The 25,796-nt window shown below is 41.5% G+C and overlaps 1 protein-coding gene and 1 pseudogene across 2 annotated transcripts; one reads left to right on the top strand and one right to left on the bottom strand.

The window, feature by feature from the left end:
• Positions 1-6,369: 6,369 nt before the first annotated feature.
• Positions 6,370-7,375, bottom strand: LOC100607608 (annotated as a pseudogene).
• Positions 7,376-17,740: 10,365 nt separating this feature from the next.
• On the top strand, positions 17,741-25,561 carry LOC100607955 (3 beta-hydroxysteroid dehydrogenase/Delta 5-->4-isomerase type 1). 2 transcript variants are annotated; one of them, XM_030824762.1, is made up of 4 exons: positions 17,741-17,750; positions 17,929-18,158; positions 22,017-22,181; positions 24,341-25,561. In XM_030824762.1, exons 2-4 carry the CDS (start codon positions 18,008-18,010, stop codon positions 25,150-25,152), a joined length of 1,128 nt encoding a protein of 375 aa, XP_030680622.1. In that variant the 5' UTR covers positions 17,741-17,750; positions 17,929-18,007; the 3' UTR covers positions 25,153-25,561. The 2 variants fall into 2 exon arrangements, with proteins under 2 accessions (XP_030680622.1, XP_030680621.1); XM_030824761.1 differs by having other exon boundaries at positions 17,748-17,800.
• The last annotated feature ends 235 nt before the right edge of the window (positions 25,562-25,796 follow it).

Raw genomic sequence — 25,796 nt, 5'->3', positions numbered from 1 at the left:
CTTAGCCATTAGGCTGATCTGCTTTGGGTTTAGTCAGTTTCTGATCAAGGTGAATTTTAAAATGCAAGTGCTTAGCCAAGATGGTGAGCTCCTGCTCTGTCAGTCCCTAATTGGTCCTAAGGAGTTCTCAACCCTGTTTGCCCATTAAAATCACCTGTGGAGTTTCTACAAAATTACAGGTACTTAGGCCTCACTCCAATTAATTGCTCTTTACATTGAAAAGACAAACAAAAAAAAAGCTCTTCAAGGTTAAGAAAATCTATAGCTTAAAATAATCAAACCTCAAAAATTCCAAGTTGACCCAATACAGTTTCTCTTATTGGAATGTGGGCAGAGGCCAACTCAAAAGCAAAGTTAGAGATAGCTGGGCATGAAGACTCATGTTCATAGCCCCAGCACTCTGGGAGGCTGAGGCAGGAGGATCACTTGAGTCTAGGAATTTGAGATCACTCTGGGAAACATAGGGAGACCCTGTCTCTACAAAATTAAAAATGTGTTAAAAGCCTACCTGGGCATGGTGGTGCACACCTGTGGTTCCAGCCACTCCTGAGGCTGAAGTAGTAGAATCACTTGGCCTGGGGAGTTGAGGATCATGCCACTGCACTCCAGTACTCTGGGTGACATAGCAAGTCCTGTCTCAAAATAACAAAAAACAAGTAAAAAAGTAGGTTAAAAAAAAAAAAAGAAAGAATATCTAAATGAATAGCCTCAGCACTGGCTTTTCCCATTCTGTGGCTGTTTACCACATTCTGTTCTCCATACAACAGCCTCAGACATGTTTTTAAGTAAATTCAAATTCTATGTCCCACCTATTTAAAACCTTTCTGTGGCTTCCCATTCCATTAACTGTACACTCTAAACTGATCTCTAGCTCTCCTGGGCACTACATGATGTGCTCATCCTTCCAACTCATTTCCTCATCACTCTCCCTTTTACTCACAATGCCTCAGCCAGACTGGCCTCTCTTCTCTTCCATAAATATGCAATACTTTCTTGCCTCTAGATCTTCACATTTATCATTCCCTTTATATAAAATGGTGTTCCTCATCTTCTCATGGTTGGCTCTCTGTTGACATGTAGATCTCAGTTGAAATGTCACTGCCCTGATGAAGTGAGACGTCCCTGATCATCCTTTCCTGAATATGCTCTGCTTCACTCATCACATCACACTGTTTCTCCCCTCCTAGCTGTTAAAACAATATGCAACTAACTTCTCAGTTGTAGATTTTATTGGTTATCTGTACCTGCATAGGGACCTTAGACAGTCTTGCTCCCTGCTACATTCCCAAGAGCCTAGAATCATGTCCAATGTCATAGAGGGCTTTATAAATATTTATTAAATAAATTAATCCAGGAAGGCAAAGCCAGATCAAAATACATCATCACATCTGGAGAATTATAGCAGTCAGAGGAGGAAAACAGTGAGTTAGGATGGAACTCAGCAGAATGGGTCACTACCTAAACAAACAGACCTGAAAAGTCTTCTATGATTCCTCAACTGGACACTTTCCTGCATGAACCCATGCCACAGTAAAGGTCCACTTTTTCCCAGATTAACCCACAGAGTCAAGGGCTGGGTCAAGAGATCATTAGCATAGAAAATGTCAAAAGAGAAAGCAGTCCCACAGCAGTCTCCCTGGTAATAACTTTGAAGGCCTATTTGCTTAACCCAAATATATGTATAGGGTGTCCACCACCCTATATTTAGAAAGGGAAAATGAAGTTAAGTCATACAGCCTGCTTGCCTATAACTGCAATTCAGAACCCAGAATTAAAAAGAAGTGAACACCCAAACCTTCAAATAAGTAGTCTGTTTAAAAAACAAATTCATAAAGTGTATGACTCAAAGGAGTTTCTTTGATTATTCTCAGAACAAAAGATCTTAACAGAGCAGATCAGAAATGACTGAAACAGCCAGTGGATTATAATTTTTTGCACATCCTTTATACCTCTAGGAGATTATTATGGAACATTGCACTCTGGACAGAAGAGCTATACCTATAAAATATTTCCCAACAGAAATCATACTATCTATCTATTAAACAGTACAGCACAGAAAAACCAGATTAAAGGGGAAAAAAAGCAGGTGTCATTAGAATACTTGGAAGAATAGTGGATACTTGGGGAATTGTGGTCATTGCAAAGGGTTCTCAGAAGGCTACATTAGATGTCATTGTTAATGGGTTGGTAAAAACAAAAGGAAAATTGATCACGATCCCAGTGTTAGGCCTTAACTTTATATTCAGGTCTCAAATTGGCTGCTGCATTGGTGGGTTGATAATTTGAGGCCAAGGAGAGGTCTTTGATCTTGCAGCAAGGATGGATTGCCCGTGCTGAAAGTTTAGGGACATATTAAGAAAGCACATGTCTAGAGGCAACTGTCTGGCTGACACAGCAGTCACAGTTGCATTGTGGGACAGGATACCTAGATGACCATGGGCCTTGAAGATGACCTTCAAGACCCTGATTTCTGTTACATGTGACTTGTAAAAAATGGAAGCATCATGGTTTAGTCTGTTTGTGCTAGTATAATAAAATATATTTGATCAGATAATTTACACATAAAAGAATGTTATTTCTCATGTTCCAGAGGCTGGAAAGTCCATGATCAAGGTATCAGTATGTTCCATGTCTGGTGAGAGCTCACTGTCTCTTTCCAAATGGGTTCTTGTTGCTGCATCCTCAGCAGGAGATGGACAATGTGTTTTCATGAGGCAGAAGAATGGAAGGGGCCACCTACTTCCCTCAAGTTCTTTTATAAGGTCACTACTCCCATTCATGAGGGCCCTGTCCTCATACATTAATCTGTTTCTAAAGTCCTCAGATCTAAATACTAATGCATTGGCAATTAAGTTTCAACACATGAATTTGGAGGGAACACATTCAGACCATACAATTTCACAAGATCAAGAAGAAATATGGGACAAGGGTGATCTTGGTACAGCCTAACTCATGCACTGCTGCAATGAACTTTGGCCATTATTTTTACTTTGAATCACAGAGCCAAGGCCAGAGACAAGAAGGAATGGGAAGAAAAAAATACCCTAAAATATTCATTCTCATGACCTAGGATGTTACAGGATTTTATGGCCCATTGGCTAATGGCTATTCTGTGCAAAGCACTGACCTCCAAGAAAAGTAGTAGAAAGAGAGTTTTCAGATAAGAGATTCAGGAACTGTCAAAACAAATTAAAATTGACTAGTCCTGTTATTCCACAGTAAATGAGAAAGGAGATATCTTTATTCTAGTCATATTGGATAGCTTTAGTAGACAGATGAAGGCTTTCTCAATAAAGTACAGAAGAGCTAAACTAATGGCAGAGATTAAGTCTAAGAAATCTCTTACCCTGGGGTCCCCACGAACATGACCTCAGACAGTGGGCAGACTCATGAGAGAGCTGTCTCACCAGCCACATCTCATAGCATATGACCAAACCTAGCAGACTTTGCTCTCCTCTGGCCTGATCCCCAGCCTTCACACCCCAGCCATCTATCAGGAATCAGCCTCATGAACAGTGGGACTTGGTGCCCTTTCTAGATGTTTACTCTTTGGAAGTTCACTTCTAGATCATTGAACTCTTTGTCAGATACCAGTTTTCTCAGCCTCCTTCCATTTGTATTAAGTTCATAACTGTGGTTTCATGATTCTCCTCACATCAGAAAAAGATAAGAACATCTCAACTAAATTGTTCTTTGTGGTTAAGAATATAAATAAATAAAGCCTTGAAGATAAGACTTGAAATCAGAGAAAAGGTAAGTAGCATAACGTCCACCCCTCCAAATAGCCCATCACAGTCCTGTAAATCAATTTTATTTCATGCTTTCCTGCTGGCTGGTAATCACATTGCAAAAATTCCCAAAGTGTGTGTTTTTTTTGTTTGTTTTTTGTTTTTTGTTTTTTGTTTTACAGGCACTTCAATGCAGGCATAATGGCCTGCGTAAAGTCATCTCTTCAACCCTGAAATCACCAGCTGAGTACTTGCGAGAGACATTACAGATTGGTTTGGGCTAAGAGTGGAACAAATCACATGAGCATATGGTATTAAAGCAATGTGGTATACACACGATGATGTTAACTTACTTTATAAAAGAATATAGTAGAAGCTGTCTTTGAATACAGCTATCTGGTGATGACTTTGCTCCCAGATACACATGTATGTAATTTTTTAAGTTGTCTCTGGGCTTAGAGGTCTAGATCCAAAATTACAAGGGAAATAAGCTAGAATATTATCAAGATAATATCAAAAGGCTGTTCTCCATTGCTCAGAAACATGAAAAAAGGAATGCCCACAGTAAACTGAAGAGGTACATATGAAATCTCAGAACGAATCTCTTAACTTCTAAAAATGTGTTACATTTGGAATGCAATCTGATATAGGTATTCACAAAAACTGAGCAGACACCCCGCCAAAGAAGATATATAGCTTAAAAAAAAGCACATGAAAAGATACTAAACATCATATGTCATTAGAGAATTGCAAACTAAAATGAAAATGAGATACCACTGCACACCCATTAGAATGGTGAAAATCCACAACACTGACAACACCAAGTGCTAGCAAGAATGTGGAGCATCAGGAATTTCATCCGTTGCTGGTGGGGATGCAAAATGGTACAGATACTTTGTAAGGCAGTTTGGCAGTTTCTTATAAAACTGAACGTATCCTTACCATATGATCCAGCAATCATGCTCCATTGCATTTACACAAATAAATAGGAAACTTATGTCTACACAAATACCTATTTTTAGGTTTGATCTTTATAGTAGTTTTATCCATGATTATCAAAACTTGGAAGCAGCCAAATTGTCCTTCAGCAGGAGAATATACAAATAAACGGTGGGACATCCAGACAATGGTATGTTATTCAGTGCCAAAAAATAGCTATCAAGCCATAAGTAACATGGAGGAAACTTAAATGTATATTATTATATGCAAGAAGCTAATATGAACAGGCTACATGCAGTGTGATTTCAACTATATGACATTCTGGAAAAGGCAAAACCATGGAGACAGTAAAAAGATCAATGGCTGTCAGAGTCAGGGTGCACAGAGGAATGAATAGGCAAAGCACAGAGGATTTTTAGGGCAGATGATACTAAAATGGTGGTGACATGTCATTACACATTTGTCAAAACTCAGAGAATGTGCAAGACCAAGAGTAAACTTTGGACTTTGAGTGATAAAGATGTATCAATGCAGGTCAACTCATTGTAACAAATGTACCATTCTGGTAGAGGGTGTTGATAGTGGGGGAGGCTATGTATGTGTTGGGGTGGGAGTATACGAGAACTCTCTGCATTTTCCCTCAGTTTTGTTGTGAAGCTAAAACTATTACAGAAAATAAAGTCCATTTTAAAAGTTAAATGAGATAATATATGTAAAGCACCTGATACATTGTAAAGGACTCAATTAATATATTAAAGCTCATATGTGGAGCTTGCTATGTGCAAGGAGATGTCCCACATGACCACTTGGTCTGATCTTAACTGATTATTCTTTAAAATAAATTTCTGGAGTGGACTTGCTGGGTCAAGTGTGTGAAAGTTTACAATATTTTGTCAGATACTCATTGGACATTTGTATCAACTTACACTTCCACAAATAACATGCTTGTCTCCCCACATCTTCACCAACACTTGGTAACTTCAGGTATTCTAATATTTGCTAAATTACTTGTGGCTTTCAAACTGGGTTCAATGAAGGGATAATGTTCTTTGTAATGCAAAAGAAATCCCCAAGGAAAGAAGGCAGCTTGTTGGAAATATGACAGTCTACCTCTTTTTTTCCCTTAAACATTGGGGTTCCAAGAGCTCTTGAATTGGCATAAAGCTCTGTTTTCACCTTAAGATTCCAGTGGAGAAAGGTCTACTTTCAAGTTCACTTATACAGTTGTTGGAAGATTCAGTTCTTCTAAGGTTATTAGACTGAGAGCCTCAGTTTCCCCTTGACTGTTGGCTGCTCTCAGTTCCTTACTATATTGTCCTCTCCACCAGGGCAACTTGCTTCATCAAAGCCAGTGAGAAAGAGCAACTGTAAAACAAGTTGAAAGTCACAATCCTTACTAACCTAATCATGAAAGTGGCATTCCATCATTTTTGTTATATTATACTAGTTAAAAGCAAGTTACTAGGTACAACCCACACAGAAGGGTACAAATATCAGGAGGTAGAGATCACTGGAGTCACCTTAGAGGCTGGCTACTATATCATTACTGTTAGCCTCTGGAACTCTTGGTTGAAGGGCATCTATTTGACCTCTCCTCCAAGATAATTGGCAGACCGAGTAATAAGTAGGAGATGGAAAAGAGATTTTGCTAAAGTCTCTCTTTTCCTCTCATACTATCCCTGGGGCTGGTGGTCCAGGGGTCTTATTCCTTGAAGGCAATGTGGGCAATGAGGTTCACCACCCTGTTGTCATAGTCAAATTCATTGTCATACCAGGAAATGAGCTTGATAAAGTGGTCATTAAGGGCAATGCCAGTCCCAGCATTGAAGGTGGAAAAGTGTGTGATGCTGATAAAGTTGGAGGAGACAACCTGGTGCTCAATGTAGCCCAGGATGCCCTTGAGGGGGCCTGCCAATGCTGTTTCACCACCTTCTTGATGTCATCATATTTGGCAGGTATTTCCTGATGGCTGGTCAGATTCATGACCAATGCATTGGTGGTAGGGATACGGAAGGCCATGCCATTGAGCTTCCTGTTCAGCTGAGGGATGACTTTGCCCTTAGGCTTGGCAGTGACAGCAGATGTAGTGATGATGTTCTGGAGAACCCCATGTCCATTATGACAGTTTCCTGAAGCAGACATCCACAGTTTTCTGGGTGGCAGTGATGATATGGACTATGGTCATGAGTCCTCCCATAACATCAAAGTTGTCATAGATGACCTTGGCCAGGAGTGCTAAGCAGTTGGTGGTACAGGATGTATTGCTGATGATCTTGAGGCTGTTGTCATAGTTCTGATTGTTCACACTCATCACAAACATGGTTACGTCAGCAGAGGGGGCAGAGATGATGACCCTTGTGGCTCACCCCTGAAAGTGAGCCCCAGCCTTCTCCATGGTGGTGAAGACACCAGTGGACTCCACTACATACTCAGTGTCAGCATTACCATATTTGATTTTGGTGAGATCTACCTCCTAGAAGATGGTGATGGAATTTCCATTGATGACAAGCTTCCCGTTCTCAGCCTTGGCAGTGCCATGGAATTTGCCATGGGTGGAATTATACTGGAACATGTAGGGCTTGAAGTTAAGGTCAATGAAGGGGTCATTGATGGCAACAATATCCACTTTACCAGAGTTCAGAGCAGCCCTTGAGACCAGGAGCCCAAATATGGCCAAATCCATTGACTCCAGGCTTCACCTTCACCATGGTGTCTCAGGGATGCAGCTGGCGCTGCATGAGATGTGGCTGTCTGTCGAATGGGAGAAGCAGAAAGCTACAGCATATTATTTAACCCATAATTATCATATCGAGAGATTCTTTGTGAACTCTGATGCCAATAGGTGGTGACTCAGATGGGCATCATTTGACATAGCAGGCTAACATCCCCTGAACATGTGGACAATTCAGTTGTCTCAGTATCACTTGTTTAAAAGACTATCATTTTCCCTCATTGAATTTACTTTTGTCAAAATCAATTGGCCATATGATTTTGGCCATTAACTCACACATAAGCAAAAGTTCTCTCAAAATGGGTTATAGGCCTAAATTTCAGCGGTAAACCATATACTTCTTTGAAGAAAACATAAATTAACATGTTCATGACCTTAAATAAGGAAAAAAATCTTTTTCTGCTAAACAAAAAAAGTTAAAAAATGAGACATGATCAAAACTAAAAACGTTTGCTCTTTAAAAGACATCAATAAGAAAATGAAAAGATAAGCCACGGAATGAGAAAAAATATCAAAACATATATTTGATAAAGGACTTCTATCCAGAATATAAAATACAATTACAACTAAAGAACACGAGGATAAATGATCCAATTTTAAAATCAGCAAAATATTTGAATAGTCAATTAACCAAAAAGGTGTAAGAATGGCCAATAAAATACATGAAAAGACAGTCAGCATCGCCAGTCAGCAGGGAAATGAAAATCAAAACTACAGTGTGACACCACTTCTTACCCACTAGAATGCTATAATAAAACAGAAAGACAATAACAATGGGAAGAGGGGTGGAGCCAAGATGGCTGAATAGGAACAGCTCTGGTCTACAGCTCCCAGCATGAGTGACAGAGAAGACAAGTGATTTCTGCATTTCCATCTGAGGTACCAGGTTCATCTCACTAGGGAGTGCCAGACAGTGGGAGCAGGACAGTGGGTGCAGCGCACCACGCCTGAGCAGAAGCAAGGCGAGGTATGGCCTCACTCGGAAAGTGCAAGGAGTCAGGGAGTTCCCTTTCCTAGCCAAAGAAAGGGGTGACAGACGGCACCTGGAAAATTGGGTCACTCCCACCTTAATACTGCGCTTTTTCAATGGGCTTAAAAAATGGCACACCAGGAGATTATATCCTGCATCTGGCTGGGAGGGTCCTATGCCCATGGAGTCTCGCTGATTGCTAGCACAGCAGTCTGAGATTAAGCTGCAAGGTGGCAGCGAGGCTGGGGGAGTGGCGCCCACCATTGCCCAAGCTTGAATAGGTAAACAAAGCAGCCGGGAAGCTTGAACTGGGTGGAGCCCACCACAGCTCAAGGAGGCCTGCCTGCCTCTGTAGGCTCCACCTCTGGGGGCAGGGGCACAGGCAAACAAAAAGACAGCAGTAACATGCAAGTTTAAATGTCCCTGTGTGACAGCTTTGAAAAGAGTAGTGGTTCTCCCAGCATGCAGCTGGAGATCTGAGAACCGGCAGACTGCCTCCTCAACTGGGTCCCTGACCCCTGAGCAGCCTAGCTGGGAGGCACCCCCCAGTAGGGGCAGACTGACACCTCACATGGCCGGGTACTCCTCTGAGACAAAACTTCCAGAGGGACGATCAGGCAGCAGCATTTGGGGTTCACCAATATCTGCTGTTCTACGGCCACCGCTGTTCTGCAGCCACCGCTGCTGATACCCAGGCAAACAGGGTCTGGAGTGGACCTCTAGCAATCTCCAACAGACATTCAGCTGAGGGTCCTGTCTGTTAGAAGGAAAACTAACAAACAGAAAGGACATCCACACCAAAAACCCATCTGTACGTCACCATCATCAAAGACCAAAAGTAGACAAAACCACAAAGATGGGGAAAAAACAGAGCAGAAAAACTGGAAACTCTAAAAAGCAGAGCACCTCTCCTACTCCAAAGGAACACAGCTCCTCACCAGCAATGGAACAAAGCTGGACAGAGAATGACTTTGACGAGTTGAGAGAAGAAGGCTTCAGATGATCAAACTACTCCGAGCTACAGGAGGAAATTCAAACCAATGGCAAAGAAGTTTAAAACTTTGAAAAAAAATTAGACTAATGGATATCAAGAATAACCAATGCAGAGAAGTCCTTAAAGTAGCTGATGGAGCTGAAAGCCACGGTTGCAGAACTATGTGAAGAGTGCAGAAGCCTCAGGAGCTGATGTGATCAACTGGAAGAAAGGGTATCAGTGATGGAAGATGAAATGAATGAAATGAACCAAGAAGGGAAGTTTAGAGAAAAAAGAATAAAAAGAAATGAACAAAGCCTCCAAGAAATATGGGACTGTGAAAACACCAAATCTACGTCTGATTGGTGTACCTGAAAGTGATGCGGAGAATGGAACCAGTTGGAAAACACTCTGCAGGATATTATCCAGGAGAACTTCCCCAATCTAGCAAGGCAGGCCAACTTTCAGATTCAGGAAATACAGAGAACACCACAAAGATACTCCTTGAGAAGAGCAACTCCAAGACACATAATTGTCAGATTCACCAAAGTTGAAATGAAGGAAAAAATGTTAAGGGCAGCCAGAGAGAAAGGTCGGGTTACCCACAAAGGGAAGCCCATCAGACTTATGGCAGATATCTCGGCAGAAACTCTACAAGCCAGAAGAGAGTGGGGGCCAATATTCAACATTCTTAAAAGAATTTTCAACCCATAATTTCATATCCAGCCAAACTAAGCTTCATAAGTGAGGGAGAAATAAAATCCTTTACAGACAAGAAAATGCTGAGAGATTTTGTCACCACCAGGCCTGCCCTAAAAGAGTGCCTGAAGGAAGCACTAAACATGGAAAGGAACAACCAGTAACAGCCACTGCAGAAACATGCCAAAATGTAAAGACCATCAAGGCTAGGAAGAAACTGCACCAACTAATGAGCAAAATAACCAGCTAACATCATAATGACAGGATAAAATTCACACATAACAATATTAACTTTAAATGTAAGTGGGCTAAATGCTCCAATAAAAAAACACAGACTGACAAACTGGATAAAGAGTCAAGACCCATCAGTGTGATGTATTCAGGAAACCCATCTCATGTACAGAGACACGCATAGGCTCAAAATAAAGGGATGGAGGAAGATCTATCAAGCAAATGGAAAACAAAAAAAGGAAGGGATGGCAATCCTAGTCTCTGATAAAACAGACTTTAAACCAACAAAGATCAAAAGAGACAAAGAAGGCCATTACATAATGGTAAAGGGATCAATTCAACAAGAAGAGCTAACTATCCTAAATATATATGCACCCAATACAGGAGCACCCAGATTCATAAAGCAAGTCCTGAGTGACCTACAAAGAGACTTAGACTCCTGTACATTGATAATGGGAGACTTTAACACCCCACTGTCAACATTAGACAGATCAACGGGACAGAAAATTAAAAAGGATACCCAGGAATTGAACTCAGCTCTGCACGAAGAGGACCTCATAGACATCTACAGAACTCTCCACCCCAAATCAACAGAATATACATTCTTTTCAGCACCACACCACACCTTTTCCAAAATTGACCACATAGTTGGAAGTAAAGCTCTCCTCAGCAAATGTAAAACAACAGAAATTATAACAAACTGTCCCTCAGACCACAGTGGAATCAAACTAGAACTCAGGATTAAGAAACTCACTCAAAACCGCTCTACTACATGGAAACTGAACAACCTGCTCCTGAATGACTACTGGGTACATAATGAAATGAAGGCAGAAATAAAGATGTTCTTTGAAACCAACGAGAACAAAAACACAACATACCAGAATCTCTGGGACACATTCAAAGCAGTGTGTAGAGGGAAATTTATAGCACTAAATGCCCACTAGAGAAAGCAGGAAAGATCTGAAATTGACACCCTAACATCACAATTAAAAGAACTAGAAAAGCAAGAGCAAACACATTCAAAAGCTAGCAGAAGGCTAGAAATAACTAAAATCGGAGCAGAACTGAAGGACATAGAGGCACAAAAAACCCTTCAAAAAATTAATGAACCCAGGAGCTGGTTTTTTGAAAAGATCAACAAAATTGATAGACCACTAGCAAGACTAATAAAGAAGAAAAGAGAGAAGAATCAAATAGACGCAATAAAAAATGATAAAGGAGACATCACCACCGATCCCACAGAAGTAAAAACTACCATCAGACAATACTACAAACACCTCTATGCAAATAAACTAGAAAATCTAGAAGAAATGGATAAATTCCTCGACATATACACCATGCAAAGACTAAACCAGGAAGAAATTGAATCTCTGAAAAGACCAATAACAGGCTCTGAAATTGTGGCAATAATCAATAGCTTACCAACGAAAAAAAGTTCAGGACCAGATGGATTCATATCCGAATTCTACCAGAGGTACAAGGAGGAGCTGGTACCATTCCTTCTATAACTATTCCAATCAATTGAAAAACAGGGAATCCTCCCTAACTCATTTTATGAGGCCAGCATCATCCTGGTACCAAAGCCTGGCAGAGAAACAACCAAAAAAGAGAATTTTAGACCAGTATCCTTAATGAACATTGATGCAAAAATCCTCAATAAAATACTGGCAAATCGAATCCAGCAGCACATCAAAAAGCTTATCCAACATGATCAAGTGGGCTTCATCCCTGGGATGCAAGGCGGGTTCAACATATGCAAACGAATAAATGTAATCCAGCATATAAACAGAACCAAAGACAAAAACCACATGATTATCTCAATAGATGCAGAAAAGGCCTTTGACAAAATTCAACAATCCTTCATGCTAAAAACTATCAATAAATTAGGTATTGATGGGATGTATTTCAAAATAATAAGAGCTATCTATGACAAACCCACAGCCAATATCATACTGAATGGGCAAAAACTGGAAGCATTCCCTTTGAAAACTGGGACAAGACAGGGATGTCCTCTCTCACCACTCCTATTCAACATAGTGTTGGAAGTGCTGGCCAGGGCAATTAAGGAGGAGAAGGAAATAAAGGGTATTCAAATAGAAAAAAAGGAAGTCAAATTGTCCCTGTTTGCAGATGACATGATTGTATATCTAGAAAACTCATCGTCTCAGCCCAAAATCTCCTTAAACTGATAAGCAACTTCAGCAAAATCTCAGGATGCAAAATCAATGTGCAAAAATCACAAGGATTCTTATACACCAATAACACACAAACAGAGAGCCAAATCATGAGTGAACTCCCATTCACAATTGCTTCAAAGAAAACAAAATACCTAGGAATCCAACTAACAAGGGATGTGAGGGACTTCTTCAAGGAGAACTACAAACCACTGCTCAATGAAATAAAAGAGGATACAAACAAATGGAAGAACATTCCATGCTCATGGGTAGGAAGAATCAATATTGTGAAAATGGCCATACTGCCCAAGGTAATCTGTAGATTCAGTGCCATACCCATTAAGCTACCAATGACTTTCTTCACAGAATTGAAAAAACTACTTTAAAGTTCATATGGAACCAAAAAAGAGCCCACATCACCAAGTCAATCCTAAGCCAAAAGAACACAGCCAGAGGCATCATGCTACCTGACTTCAAACTATACTACAAGGCTACAGTAACCAAAACAGGATCGTACTGCTACCAAAACAGAGACACAGATCAATGGAACAAAACAGAGCCCTCAGAAATAATGCTGCATATCTACAACCATCTAATCTTTGACAAACCTGACAAAAACAAGCAATAGGAAAAGGATTCCCTATTTAATAAATGGTGCTGGGAAAACTGGCTAGCCATATGTAGAAAGCTGAAACTGGATCTCTTCCTTACACCTTATACAAAAATTAATTTGAGATGGATTAAAGACTTACATTTTAGACCTGAAACCATAAAAACCCTAGAAGAAAACCTAGGCAATACCATTCAAGACATAGGCATGGGCAAGGACTTCATGTCTAAAACACCAAAAGCAATGGCAACAAAAGCCAAAATTGACAAATGGGATCTAATTAAACTCAAGAGCTTCTGCACAGCAAAAGAAACTAGCATCAGAGTGAACAGGCAACCTACAAAATGGGAGAAAATTTTTGCAACCTACTCATCTGACAAAAGGTTAATATCCAGAATCCACAATGAACTCAAACAAATTTACAAGAAAAAAAACAAACAACCCCATCAAAAAGTGGGCGAAGGACATGAAGAGACGCTTCTCAAAAGAAGACATTTATGCAGCCAAAAAACACATGAAAAAATGCCCATCATCACTGGCCATCAGAGAAATGCAAATCACAACCACAATGAAATACCATCTCACACCAGTTAGAATGGCCATCATTAAAAAGTCAGGAAACCACAAATGCTGGAGAGGATGTGGAGAAATAGGAACACTTTTACACTGTTGGTGGGACTGTAAAATAGTTCAACCATTGTAGATGTCAGTGTGGCAATTCCTCAGGGATCTAGAACTAGAAATACCATTTGACCCAGCCATCCCATTACTGGGTATATACCCAAAGGACTATAAATCATGCTGCTATAAAGACACAAGCACATGTATGTTTATTGCGGCACTATTCACAATAGCAAAGACTTGGAACCAAACCAAATGTCCAACAACGATAGACTGGATTAAGAAAATGTGGCACATATACACCATGGAATACTATGCAGCCACAAAAAATGATGAGTTCATGTCCTTTGTAGGGACATGGTTGAAACTGGAAACCATCATTCTCAGCAAACTATCGCAAGGACAAAAAACACTGCATGTTCTCACTTGTAGCTGGGAATTGAACAATGAGAACACATGGACACAGGAAGGGGAATATCACACTCCGGGGACTGTTGTGGGGTAGGGGGAGGGGGGAAGGATAGCATTTGGAGATATATCTAATGCTAAATGAGGAGTTAATGGGTGCAGCACACCAACATGGCACATGTATACATATGTAACAAACCTGCACATTGTGCACATGTACCCTAAAACTTAAAGTATAATAAAATAATAAAATAAAATAAAATAAAATAAAAATTAAAAAACAATTGGAAGAAGTGAAAAACAATGATGTGAAAAATTGAACTACTCATGCAGTGCTGATGGGACATGCAGCCACACTGGAAAACAGATTGCCAGTTTCTTAAAATGTTAAATTTACATTTACCTTATGATCTAGCACTTTCACTCCTAGCTATTTACCCCAAAGAAACAAAAATTATGTCCACACAACACATGAATGTGAATATTCACAGCAGCTTTACCCATAATAGTCCATAAAGTGGAAACACATCAAATATCGATCAACTGATGAATGAATAAACAAATGGGAGCCATCCCTACAATTTAATAGGGTTTGGCACCTAAAAGGAGTAAAATACTGATACATGCTACAACATAGATGAACCACAAAAGAACATTAAGCTGGCCAGGTGTGGTGACTCATGCCTATAATCCCAGCACTTTGGGAGGCCAAGGTGGGTGGATCATTTGGGGTCAAAAGTTTAGATCAGCCTGGCCAACAGGTGAAATCCTGCCTCTACTAAAAATACAAAAATTACCCAGGCATGGTGGCAGGTGCCTGGAGGCTGAGGCAGGAGAATCACTTGAACTCGGAGGTGGAGGTTGAAGTGAGCCAACATCACACCACTGCACTCCAGCCTGGGCAACAGAGCGAGACTCTGTCTCAAAAAACAGAAAAAGTGTATTAAGCTAAGTGAAAGAATAGAAATACAAAGACCAAATATTCTATGATTCCATTTATATAATGTCTAGAAAAGGCAAATCTGTAAAGTCAGTGAGTCAATTAAAGGTTGCTTTGAGCTGTGAGTAAGAGTAAGGAATGGTGACTGATGAGCACGAGAGATTTCTTAGGAATGATAGAAATGTTGGAAAACAGGATTGCAGTGATGGTCCACACAAGTATAAAATTTTACTAAAAATAATTGAACTGTACACTTAAAACAAGCAAATGTGATGTCAATTATACCTCAGTAAACCTGTTTAAAAATAAAAGAAAGTTGGTAGTATGGTTCCCAATCACTCTGGACCTTTGTTTTATTTCTCCCTTTCTTTAGGGCTTATATTTATTGCTTCCACTCAGAGACTCCAAGACACATGAGCTGAAATCTACCAGCCTCCAGAACGTTCAACAGCTGAAGGAAAGTCTGGCCGCACCCTGAAGGCAATGGGGGGATCTGTAAGGTGCGCTCCAGCACCTGCTACAGCAGGCAAAGGCATGCGATGCACCTAGGTAGTTTCAGATAGTGCTCCACAAGTCTCAGCAAGACCCAGGGCCTGTAGATAGTTCTGATAGTCTCAGAGAACAAGCTGCTACATCCTGTAGCACAAGGCCAACGTTTCCTAGGCAAGTGGTTTTGAAGCATTGGTAGTGAGGTCCAAAGTAGAAGATGAATGTCTACAACATGGAGGAGGGCAAGACCCAGGGTGGGGTGTCAAACTAAATCATTTGTACAGTATTACTTTCAACAACTGCAGAAAGCATTCTTTTCAAGTGCTTATGGCATGTTCACCAATGTAGACCATATGCTGGACCATAAAACAAATCTCAGTAAATATCCAAGAATCAAAATCATACAGTGTATATGCTCTGGCCACAGTAGTATTTAATTAGAAATCCATAACAATGAGATATCTAGAAAATCCTCAGTTTTAGAAAACAAGCAACACACTTCTGAATAACACTTGGGTCAGAGAAGAAATCACAAGACAAAATTTTAAATGTTATTAACTGAATGATGATAACCCAATACATCAAAATGTTGGATACAGCTCACATAGTGCTTAAAGAGAAATTTACAACTTTTAATGCCTATAGTGGAAATAGGAAAGGAGTAAAGACAGACAATTTTCTATGCTTTTATTATCAGAATCCTGAAAAATGGGGCTGGGTGAGGTGGCTCACACCTGTAATCCCAGCACTTTGGGAGGCTGAGGGGTGCAGATCACGAAGTCAGGAGTTTGATACCAGCTGGTTAACATGATGAAACCCCCCCCCTACTGAAAATACAAAAATTAGCCCAGTGCAGTGGTGGGCAACTGTAATCCCAGCTACTTGGGAGGCTGAGGGGGGAGAATTGCTTGAACCCGGGAGGCAGAGGTTGCAGTGAGCTGCGATGGTGCCCCTGCACTTCAGCCTGGGTGACAGAGCAAGACCCCATCTCAAAAAAAAAAAAAATCTGAAAAATAAGAGTGAAAAAAAAACAAAATTAATAAATGTACGCCAATAATAAAAATAATGAAAATCATGAAATAGAAAAATAAGAGAGACAATCAACGGTCAATTTTTCTGTACTCCCTGCACAAAACTTCATTTCAAAATAATTATATATTTAAATATATATACAGAACCACAGAGATCTTAGGAGAAAAAATTAGGGAAATATAGAAATAAAATGAGAACTGTGGGAATAAAAATCAGAAAGTAGTGGCCTATGAGGTAGATTGGGGGAAGGGCAGGGAATTAACAGGGAACAGGCAGAAAACAACTTTCTGGAGTGAAGGAAATGGTCTACATTTTTTTGGGGGTGGTACTTACATGGGCATATATGACTGTCAAGGTCCACTGAACTGAACACTTAAGACCTGGGCATTTTAATGCATGTAAATTATATTTCAATTTTTTTAAGTAAAGTGTCTTGGGAAGCTTATGGCGGTAATATTTGGGCAGTTCTGGGGCATAGGCTTCAGAAGCATTCACTGCATGTCCAGTTCAAGAATTTGCTGAGAATCGTTTTGCAGCCAAAAATATGGGATAAGTTCAAATATCTATGATAAGAGTCACTGGGGCATAAAACCACAAATCCCCACTCTTGTGATACAGGCCATATCATTAAGTGGTTATCACCAGATAGCTTTCCTTCAGTGATGTTCTTCACCTAGGAACCCAGGGCTCTCCAGGGGAAAATGATCATTGAGGTTTCAGATATATTGGGTAGGAAAGAAAGTCACCTCACATAAAACTAAGTGATTGGAGCTGTCACCATTGCAAATTTCTAAATTTTGCAAGACAGCAGCAATATTTCAAATGATAGTCTGAGAGAGGAGATAATGGGCTTACATAGATTTCCCTCCAGATGGATTTACTGAATAAGGGCACAATTCAAATTGCACTTGCAGATTTCTCCTGGTCTAGTTTAAGTTCACAGATTGTGGATCCCAGACAGCTGGTATCAACTGACTAGTGTCCTGTTAAGGCTAAACCCAAGACTCTGCCACACAGCAGCATTAGGATGGGACTTCTCTTCCTGTTCCTGGGAAGAATTAGAGATATAACCCAAAGGTCACTATTTTTCTCAGATAAGGATCCTGCAGGAGGAGAGAGCAATGAGTACGTGGCCAGAGATCAAAGTGATAAGAGTTGGGCCAGAAGCCAGTGCATAAAGCTTCAGACCTGCCACAGGAGATGAGGTGACAAGTACGTCCACTCTTCTGTCCAGTTTTTAACAACCTAACTAATGGTTAGAGATTTTTCATTTTCTTTCAGCTACTCCTGCAGTTGTGGGGACACAGAATGTTTGCAAAAAAATGGGGTAGAGGAAAATAAGGCATCTGTGTGAGTATATAACCATTTGACATCTCTTTTTAGCCCTCTCCAGGGTCACCCTAGAATCAGATCTGCTCTTCAGCATCTTCTGTTTCCTGGCGAGTGATTCCTGCTACTTTGGATGGCCATGACAGGCTGGAGCTGCCTTGTGACAGGAGCAGGAGGGTTTCTGGGACAGAGGATCATCCGCCTCTTGGTGAAGGAGAAGGAGCTGAAGGAGATCAGGGTCTTGGACAAGGCCTTCAGACCAGAACTGAGGGAGGAATTTTCTAGTAAGTAAACTTGGGTCATGGGTGTGTGGTTCCATCTTAAACCCTGCATGTATGTGGGGGGAGGTGGACCTTGTCTAGCAAGTTATTGAAATTTGTAGCCAAATCTAAGCCAATCTCACATCCAAAGTCATCAAGAAATAAATATTAAATAGTATAAAATGGCATAGTATGAAAGATACTGGGTGGGATTTCCAGAGACTAGATTCTGGCCCTGACCTGGAACTTGAGAGGCAGCCGCCTCAGCCTCCAGGACTCTTTTCTTCTCATCTAGAAAATCCCACATCAGTTCTTTTTCTTGTCTGCAACTCTTTTATGTTCTGAAGCTTTTGTCTTGGCAATTGCTGTACAACATTCATAAAGGACACCATTACCCTGGAGACCTCACCAATGGGTAATTGTCTCTCTAGACCGTGCCAGGCTGTGTTTTGTTTTGTAGCTTCCTTAGTATCCTTAGTGAGGGCAATATAAAAGGAAGTTAAGGTAAAGATGAGTGTATAAGGGGGTGTGTGTGACAGAGAGAGAGGAAAACAATAAGGGGGAGAGAGGGTCAGAGACAGAGACAATGAGAAAGAGAAATAATGAGAAATATATAGTGAGAGAGAGAGAGCATCAGTGAGAGAAAGTGTGTGTGCACAGTGCACAGCACAGAGCAGAGACAGAGTAAGAGGAAGTATAAGGCCAGACATGCCTCATTTAGATTTTGCATATATGGCTTTAAAAAAAAAAAAACCATTTACCTCTGTTGCTCATCATCAAAAAGAAATTGACTGCAGAATTTGCTGTGGCAACTCCTTGTACAAATGGCCCCATGAGGCAGGTAGAAAAGGGGTCACATCCAACTGGACAATGAACACATCAAGGTCCAGAATCATAAAGCAACTTGCTAAGGCCGTCTGATTGATGGGTAGCAGAGCTCAGACCAGAGCTTTATCCATAGGCTATTTCACTTGGCCCCAAAGCTGATGCTTGGCAAAGTGGATCTTCAGTCTCTCCCTTTGCTCCTTGGTGTGCCCCAAAACAATTCCCTGTCCTCCTTCCCAACCCAGGGGATTTGGGGGACTGTGTGTCTACATGTGGGCTCTGGCTGCCCAGAGGGTCCTGCCCTGCCAACAGAGAATCCCCCACTTGACAGTACTCAAGGACCACATCCAACACTCTACTTTTGCTCTTCTCTGACCTCTTGAAATGTTCGATTTCTTCCACTCTCTGTTTTAATGGTGTCTTTGATAAACAAATATTAAATGCTTGTAATCCTTGTGTCTCAGCAATAATTGCAATTTAACATCTGAAGCCAGAAAAAAGCAATGCTCAGCCTAAAGGTATTGTTCCCCTATGGTAAAAATGCAGATCATGTAATAGATAGGCAAGGGTCTGTATGAAGATAAAAACAGAGAATCCATTCAGTGTTCTTTTTGTGTCAGGCACTTGGCCAAAGGTTTGCCAACTCATTTGCTCCTCATAACAACCCTATGAGACCAGTAATATTATCCTCCTTTTTTAAAGATGAGGAGATAGAAACAGAGAGGTCAGTTAACTTTTTGAAGGTCCCACAGTTAGCATATGGCAAAGCTGGATGTGAACCCAGACAGACTAGTGCAGCATCTGTGCTCTTAAGCAGTAGTTTATCTTACAGCTTCTCTAGGCCTTCCTCTAGCCAAATTTATACCATAAAAGCAACTCCATTTAGTCTACATAAAACACTTGCCAAGTCTACAGTGCCTTGGAGAAGAGGGGAGCCATGTCTTCATCAACAAAGTCCCCTTTCCTAGTCCCTCTAGATCCCTGGGAACTCATTGGGGAAGAGTCCTTTTCTCTCAGCTTTGGACTTCTTCCACTTTGACACTCCTTTGAGCCAGTCTGTCTGAAGTGGCAGCAAAGAAGAAGCAGAGGAAGGCAGCAGGAAGGGCAGAGGTGGAAATAGAACCAGAGAGCATCCCACTCTCAGGCTGTTACCCACATCACCACCAGCAGCCTCTTCCCTGACTCCCCCCACTCCAGGACCTTCTTGGAGTTGCCTGACAATGGGAAGAGGTTGGGAGTAGACAAAACATGGCAGAGGCATCAGGAGAGCAAGTGGTCCTGCTTGTACCCCAGGAAGGAATTTCCCAGCTTCAAATTTTTCACTCTGAATTTTGCTCTCACTGATCTTTGGTCTTTGTTGCCAATTTCAGTTAAACTGACTTATTCTTTGGAAAAGAATGATATTAAACAACAGAAAAGTTGATATTAAACAGCCAGTCCTGCACCTGGTGTACAGGGTACAAGCTTGGAGGCAGGGTGGGCGTGTTTAAGGCTTCACTAGAAACGTGACCTTATAACGTGACCTTATATCTGTCCCTTAATCTCTCTGAGACTCAGTTTCCTCACTGATAAAGTGGGACTCAGAATGCCTACCTCATGAGATAGCTGTAAAAAGAAATAAATATCCTGTAAGTCGCATACAGATGATAAAGCACAAACAAGTGTAGAGTATTTATCCAAGCTCCATGTAGCATGATATTCATTTTGTGGGCTAATTCCAGGTGACAACCTTACTGGCAGTGTCATTTCCTGTGGGTTTCAGAGGAACCTGAAGACATTGATGTTGTAACCACTGCCTCTGGCTAGACAGCTGCAAAGTTAGTTCATTGGTGGTTAACTCATTTTCAGCATTGCTACCTGCTTTTGATGATATCTGATAATAGTTTTTCAGGGAAATTCATCATTGAAGCCCACCCACAATTCCTGAGTAATGACTCCACTCTCCTCCCAGTTGCCCAAGCAGGAAACTGTAGGGGTGATTTTATCTTATCCTTTTCCTCTCAGCTCAGATCCAATAGGTACCAGGACCTTCAAGGTAAGGTCTGAAATTCAAACCTGGTATATCTCTCCCCTCCTCTGCTTCCACTGCTGGACCCCAGTTCCAGTCTTCATCTAAACTTTGGCACAGACATTCTGATTAATCACTTGATCATCAGTCTTTCTCAAATCCCCTATACCAGTCCATTTTATATCCTCAAGCCAAGATTAACTTCCTACACCACAACCCTGCTTTTGTTCCTTTTTTTGTTGTTGCTTGTGTTTTTTTTGTTTTGTTTTGTTTTGTTTTGTTTTTTGTTTTTGTTTTTGTTTGAGACAAGGTCTTGCTCTACCACCCAGGCTAGAGTGCAGAGGTGTGATCTTGGCTCACTGCCAGGAGCCAGAGACCCCCCAACCTCTATTTATCCTCCCACCTCAGCCTGCAGAGTAGCTGGGACTGCAGGCAGGCACATGCCACCATGCCCAGCTATTTCATGTATTTTAGTAGAGATGGGATTTCCCCATGTTGTCCAGGCTGGTCTCAACCTCCTGCGCTCCAGTGATCCATCCATCACAGCCTCCCAAAGTGCTGGAATAACAGGCATGAGCCATGGGGCTTGGCCTTTTTGTCATTTTATTCCAAATATAAATAAGGGGTTTTTTTTAACATGATGCTGGAGTCCCAAAATTATGATTCCATACATGATTTCTCATTACTTACAGAATTAACTTCAAACTTTTCCCTCATACTCTCTACAATCACACTACTCTCCTTAGAAAATTTGATGAGCTTCCCATGACTCCAGCAATGCTTATATTCCAGGCATACCTGACAGCTCACTGCTCAGATTACTTTTCTAAAATGAGATGGGAGGGAAACAGGTGTTTGCCTTTCCCAATAAATTGATACACATGCTGATTTATGTGCCCTTTTTACTTGTTCTTTCCATAGAATGTACACCCTCCACTCTAACACCCTACTCTAAACATCCTTGAACACCTGTGTAACATCACCTTTATCAGAAAACTTCTCAGCCAGATATAGAAATCATTCCAATGACCTGACCTGTGTTCACACAGAGCTCCAGAACAAGACCAAGCTGACAGTGCTGGAAGGAGACATTCTGGACGAGCCATTCCTGAAGAGAGCCTGCCAGGATATCTCGGTCGTCATCCACACCGCCTGTATCATTGATGTCTTCGGTGTCACTCACAGAGAGTCTATCATGAATGTCAATGTGAAAGGTATGGCAGGCTGGGGAGGAGATGCAGCAAGGTGGGGAATCAAGGATCACAGAGAAGGACAGGAAGGGAAGAGAAGTCCCTCCACTGAGCACCTGCTGTGCTCTGGGCCAAGTGCCTTTGCTGATCACTACCAACAGGGGAGTTCAAGACTGCTACCTTTAGTTTTTTAGATGATAAAACTAGGACTGAGAGAGGGCGAGTAACTTGTCCAAGGTCCCCCAGGTAAGTAAGCAAGTAGGAGAGTTAGACTTTAAACTCACCCCTGTGTGACTCCAAAGGCTGTGGAAGCTCTTTCTACTGTGGTTCCAATCAAAAGTCAACTAATTTCTGACTTCAGACTCTTGATATCCAGCCACCTCTTGCCTCCCGGGCCAGAAGCAGACCTTGCAGGTGCCACCATAGTCACCATTTTGAACCTTGTGTGTAGGCTGATGAGAACATTCAGAGCCCTCCTGCCCACCTCAAAGAAGAAGTCCTCTTGAGAGAACTAGCAAAGCTGGTTCACAAGGTCTGTCAGGACAGAATTATCCAGCACATGCCTTCCCACAATATTTTTTTAACAATAAGATTTTTCCAGTATCAAGAATACAATCTCTTCAGCTCACCACAGGGCCTACTATTCCAGAGCCATTTCCAGCCAGGTGCCCAAAGTGGACCCTCATTTAATCTTCATCCCTTAAATGCTTGGGGTTTCCTTTCAAAGTATGGCTTTCTAACTACCTTAAATTCAGACACATTTCCTTAAGGAATCTTCTCAGAAATCTCACCCTCTTATCTCCAGAGTCCAGTCTCTTCAGCACCATAGCACCCCAAACCCCGGCCTGGCCCTCCACATTCAGTCTACTCTGACTCTTTTTCCAAAGCAACCAATTGCTTTTGAGTCTCCAGCACCATAAAAGAAAAAAAAAAATTCCAGTTTCTACTTACCCATACTTCTAAGTACCCCTGCTGTGCAAGGAGGGTGCTAAGAGTAACCAGTTTTTAATTTTAATTACTACTCTCAACAGCTCCCAAAAGGAGGGGATATGAAATGACAGGGGAAGTGTTAGAGGCATCTGTTTGCTAAAACCATTTTAACTCCCAGGCTTAGAAAATACTTCACAATGTAGGTCATTTCCCCCTTGAAGGTAAACTAACTCCAAATTTTCTCTGCCACAAGATTAATTTTTGAACACACGAGACTGTCTCTCCAGAAACTGAAATTGCACAGAGACATTAAAAGGGCTAAGAATACAAAAATTTGTAAATAAAAATGATCCTTTCCCTAGGAAATTCCTTCCTTCTTCAAGGGAAGGCACTATGGGTACCTCCATGAGCTTTGCTTCTACACAGCTCAGGGGAGGCTGCAAGGTCCTCCCAGTGCAGGTGTTACCAGCAGAGGGCACACTTCTCTCCCCAGTCCTCCACCAGGCTCCACAGGAAACGCCAGGGCAGGGTTTAAAGGAAGGTTTATCACCCCCACTTTACATAACTGGGTAAAGAGAGTAACAGCCAGAATTGGAAGCAGCTTTCCCAGGGAACACACAATCAGGAAGAGTGTAGGTTTCCAGCATCTCCCCACAACCGACTGTTTGCTCAATGACTCCAGGATGGTCCTTGTGACAAAGTTTTATTAGAGCCCAGAGAAATGAGAAAAGTACCAGCAATTTCATATATATTGAAGAGTTTATATTGCCTATATACAACAGTGTACATGTGTGTGTGTGATGTGAATTCTTCAACTGCCCATTTTGCCTAAGGACTGGAACTGTCCATATTCACAGAGTAGAGCCTCCTGATTTTTTAGATTTTAAATGATCTGACTTTAATGGTACTGATTACAAATCATAATTTGTCAATACCCTTACTTAGCAAAATAAAAAGTGATAACCCTAGGTCCCTTTCCAAAATTAAAGTACACACACACACACACATCCATGAAACCCAAAAGTCTATAAATTCTTACTCTCCAGAACCCACATGTCAGTTTCTCTTCATTTTGGTATTTTTCTTATGGCTGTAATATGACCAAATCTCAGACAGAACCACAGAAGAATGTACCCTGAGTCTGTTACAACGACTATATTTTGGAGTGGGGGGTGGGGCACATAGATCTGTGCTCGTGGTTGGCCCCTCTTACGGATATATCCTGACACTGACAATATGCTCTTCGTGGGCAGGTACCCAGCTCCTGTTAGAGGCCTGTGTCCAAGCTAGTGTGCCAGTCTTCGTCTACACCAGTAGCATAGAGGTAGCCGGGCCCAACTCCTACAAGGAAATCATCCAGAACGGCCACGAAGAAGAGCCTCTGGAAAACACATGGCCCGCTCCATACCCGTACAGCAAAAAGCTTGCTGAGAAGGCTGTGCTGGCGGCTAATGGGTGGACTCTGAAAAACGGCGGCACCTTGTACACTTGTGCCTTACGACCCATGTATATCTATGGGGAAGGAGGCCCATTCCTTTCTGCTAGTATAAATGAGGCCCTGAACAACAATGGGATCCTGTCAAGTGTTGGAAAGTTCTCCACTGTTAACCCAGTCTATGTTGGCAATGTGGCCTGGGCCCACATTCTGGCCTTGAGGGCCCTGCAGGACCCCAAGAAGGCCCCAAGCATCCGAGGACAGTTCTACTATATCTCAGATGACACGCCTCACCAAAGCTATGATAACCTTAATTACACCCTGAGCAAAGAGTTCGGCCTCCGCCTTGATTCCAGATGGAGCCTTCCTTTATCCCTGATGTACTGGATTGGCTTCCTGCTGGAAATAGTGAGTTTCCTACTCAGGCCAATTTACACCTATCAACCCCCCTTCAACCGCCACACAGTCACATTGTCAAATAGTGTATTCACCTTCTCTTATAAGAAGGCTCAGCGAGATCTGGCGTATAAGCCACTCTACAGCTGGGAGGAAGCCAAGCAGAAAACCGTGGAGTGGGTTGGTTCCCTTGTGGATCGGCACAAGGAGAACCTGAAGTCCAAGACTCAGTGATTTAAGGATGACAGAGATGTGCATGTGGGTATTGTTTGGAGATGTCATCAAGCTCCACCCTCCTTGCCTCATACAGAAAGTGACAAGGGCACAAGCACAGGTCCTGCTGCCTCCCTTTCATACAATGGCCAACTTACTGTATTCTTCATGTCATCAAAACCTGCGCAGTCATTGGCCCAACAAGAAGCTTTCTGTCCTAATCATATACCAAAGGAAAGACCATGTGATTTGCTCTTACCAAATCTCAGTAGCTGATTCTGAACAATTTAGGGTCTCTTTTAACTTGAGGGTCGTTTTGACTACTAGAGCTCCATTTCCCCTCTTAAATGAGAAAGGATTTCCTTTCTTTTTAATCTTCCATTCCTTCACATAGTTTGATAAAAAGATCAATAAATGTTTGAATGTTTAATGTGGAGGGAGGTGTGAGTTATGTTAATACATACTTTCCTCCTTTCTCCTTCTTTTCCAGGTATTGCCATCTCCAATTTAGAAGAGTAGCATAAAACCTGGGTTGGGGAGAGGGCAGAGTAGTGGGAGGACCAGGAAGGGCGGATGAAGACTGAATAAGCTCTACTACCTTTCAGGCATGTACAACATGACCTACATATGACATATATTATCTCATTTAATACTCATCAGAAACC

The sequence above is a fragment of the Nomascus leucogenys genome, chromosome 12 (assembly GCF_006542625.1).
Source record: "Nomascus leucogenys isolate Asia chromosome 12, Asia_NLE_v1, whole genome shotgun sequence".
Lineage (NCBI taxonomy): Eukaryota > Metazoa > Chordata > Mammalia > Primates > Hylobatidae > Nomascus > Nomascus leucogenys.
This window is presented reverse-complemented; position numbering and strand designations above follow the sequence as displayed.

Coding starts and splice junctions, on each gene's coding strand:
- LOC100607955 (XM_030824762.1), top strand. CDS start 18,008: ATGGCCATGACAGGCTGGAGCTGCCTTGTGACAGGAGCAGGAGGGTTT. Junction 18,159..22,016: donor ACTGAGGGAGGAATTTTCTA/GTAAGTAAACTT, acceptor GTGTTCACACAG/AGCTCCAGAACAAGACCAAG. Junction 22,182..24,340: donor CATGAATGTCAATGTGAAAG/GTATGGCAGGCT, acceptor CTTCGTGGGCAG/GTACCCAGCTCCTGTTAGAG.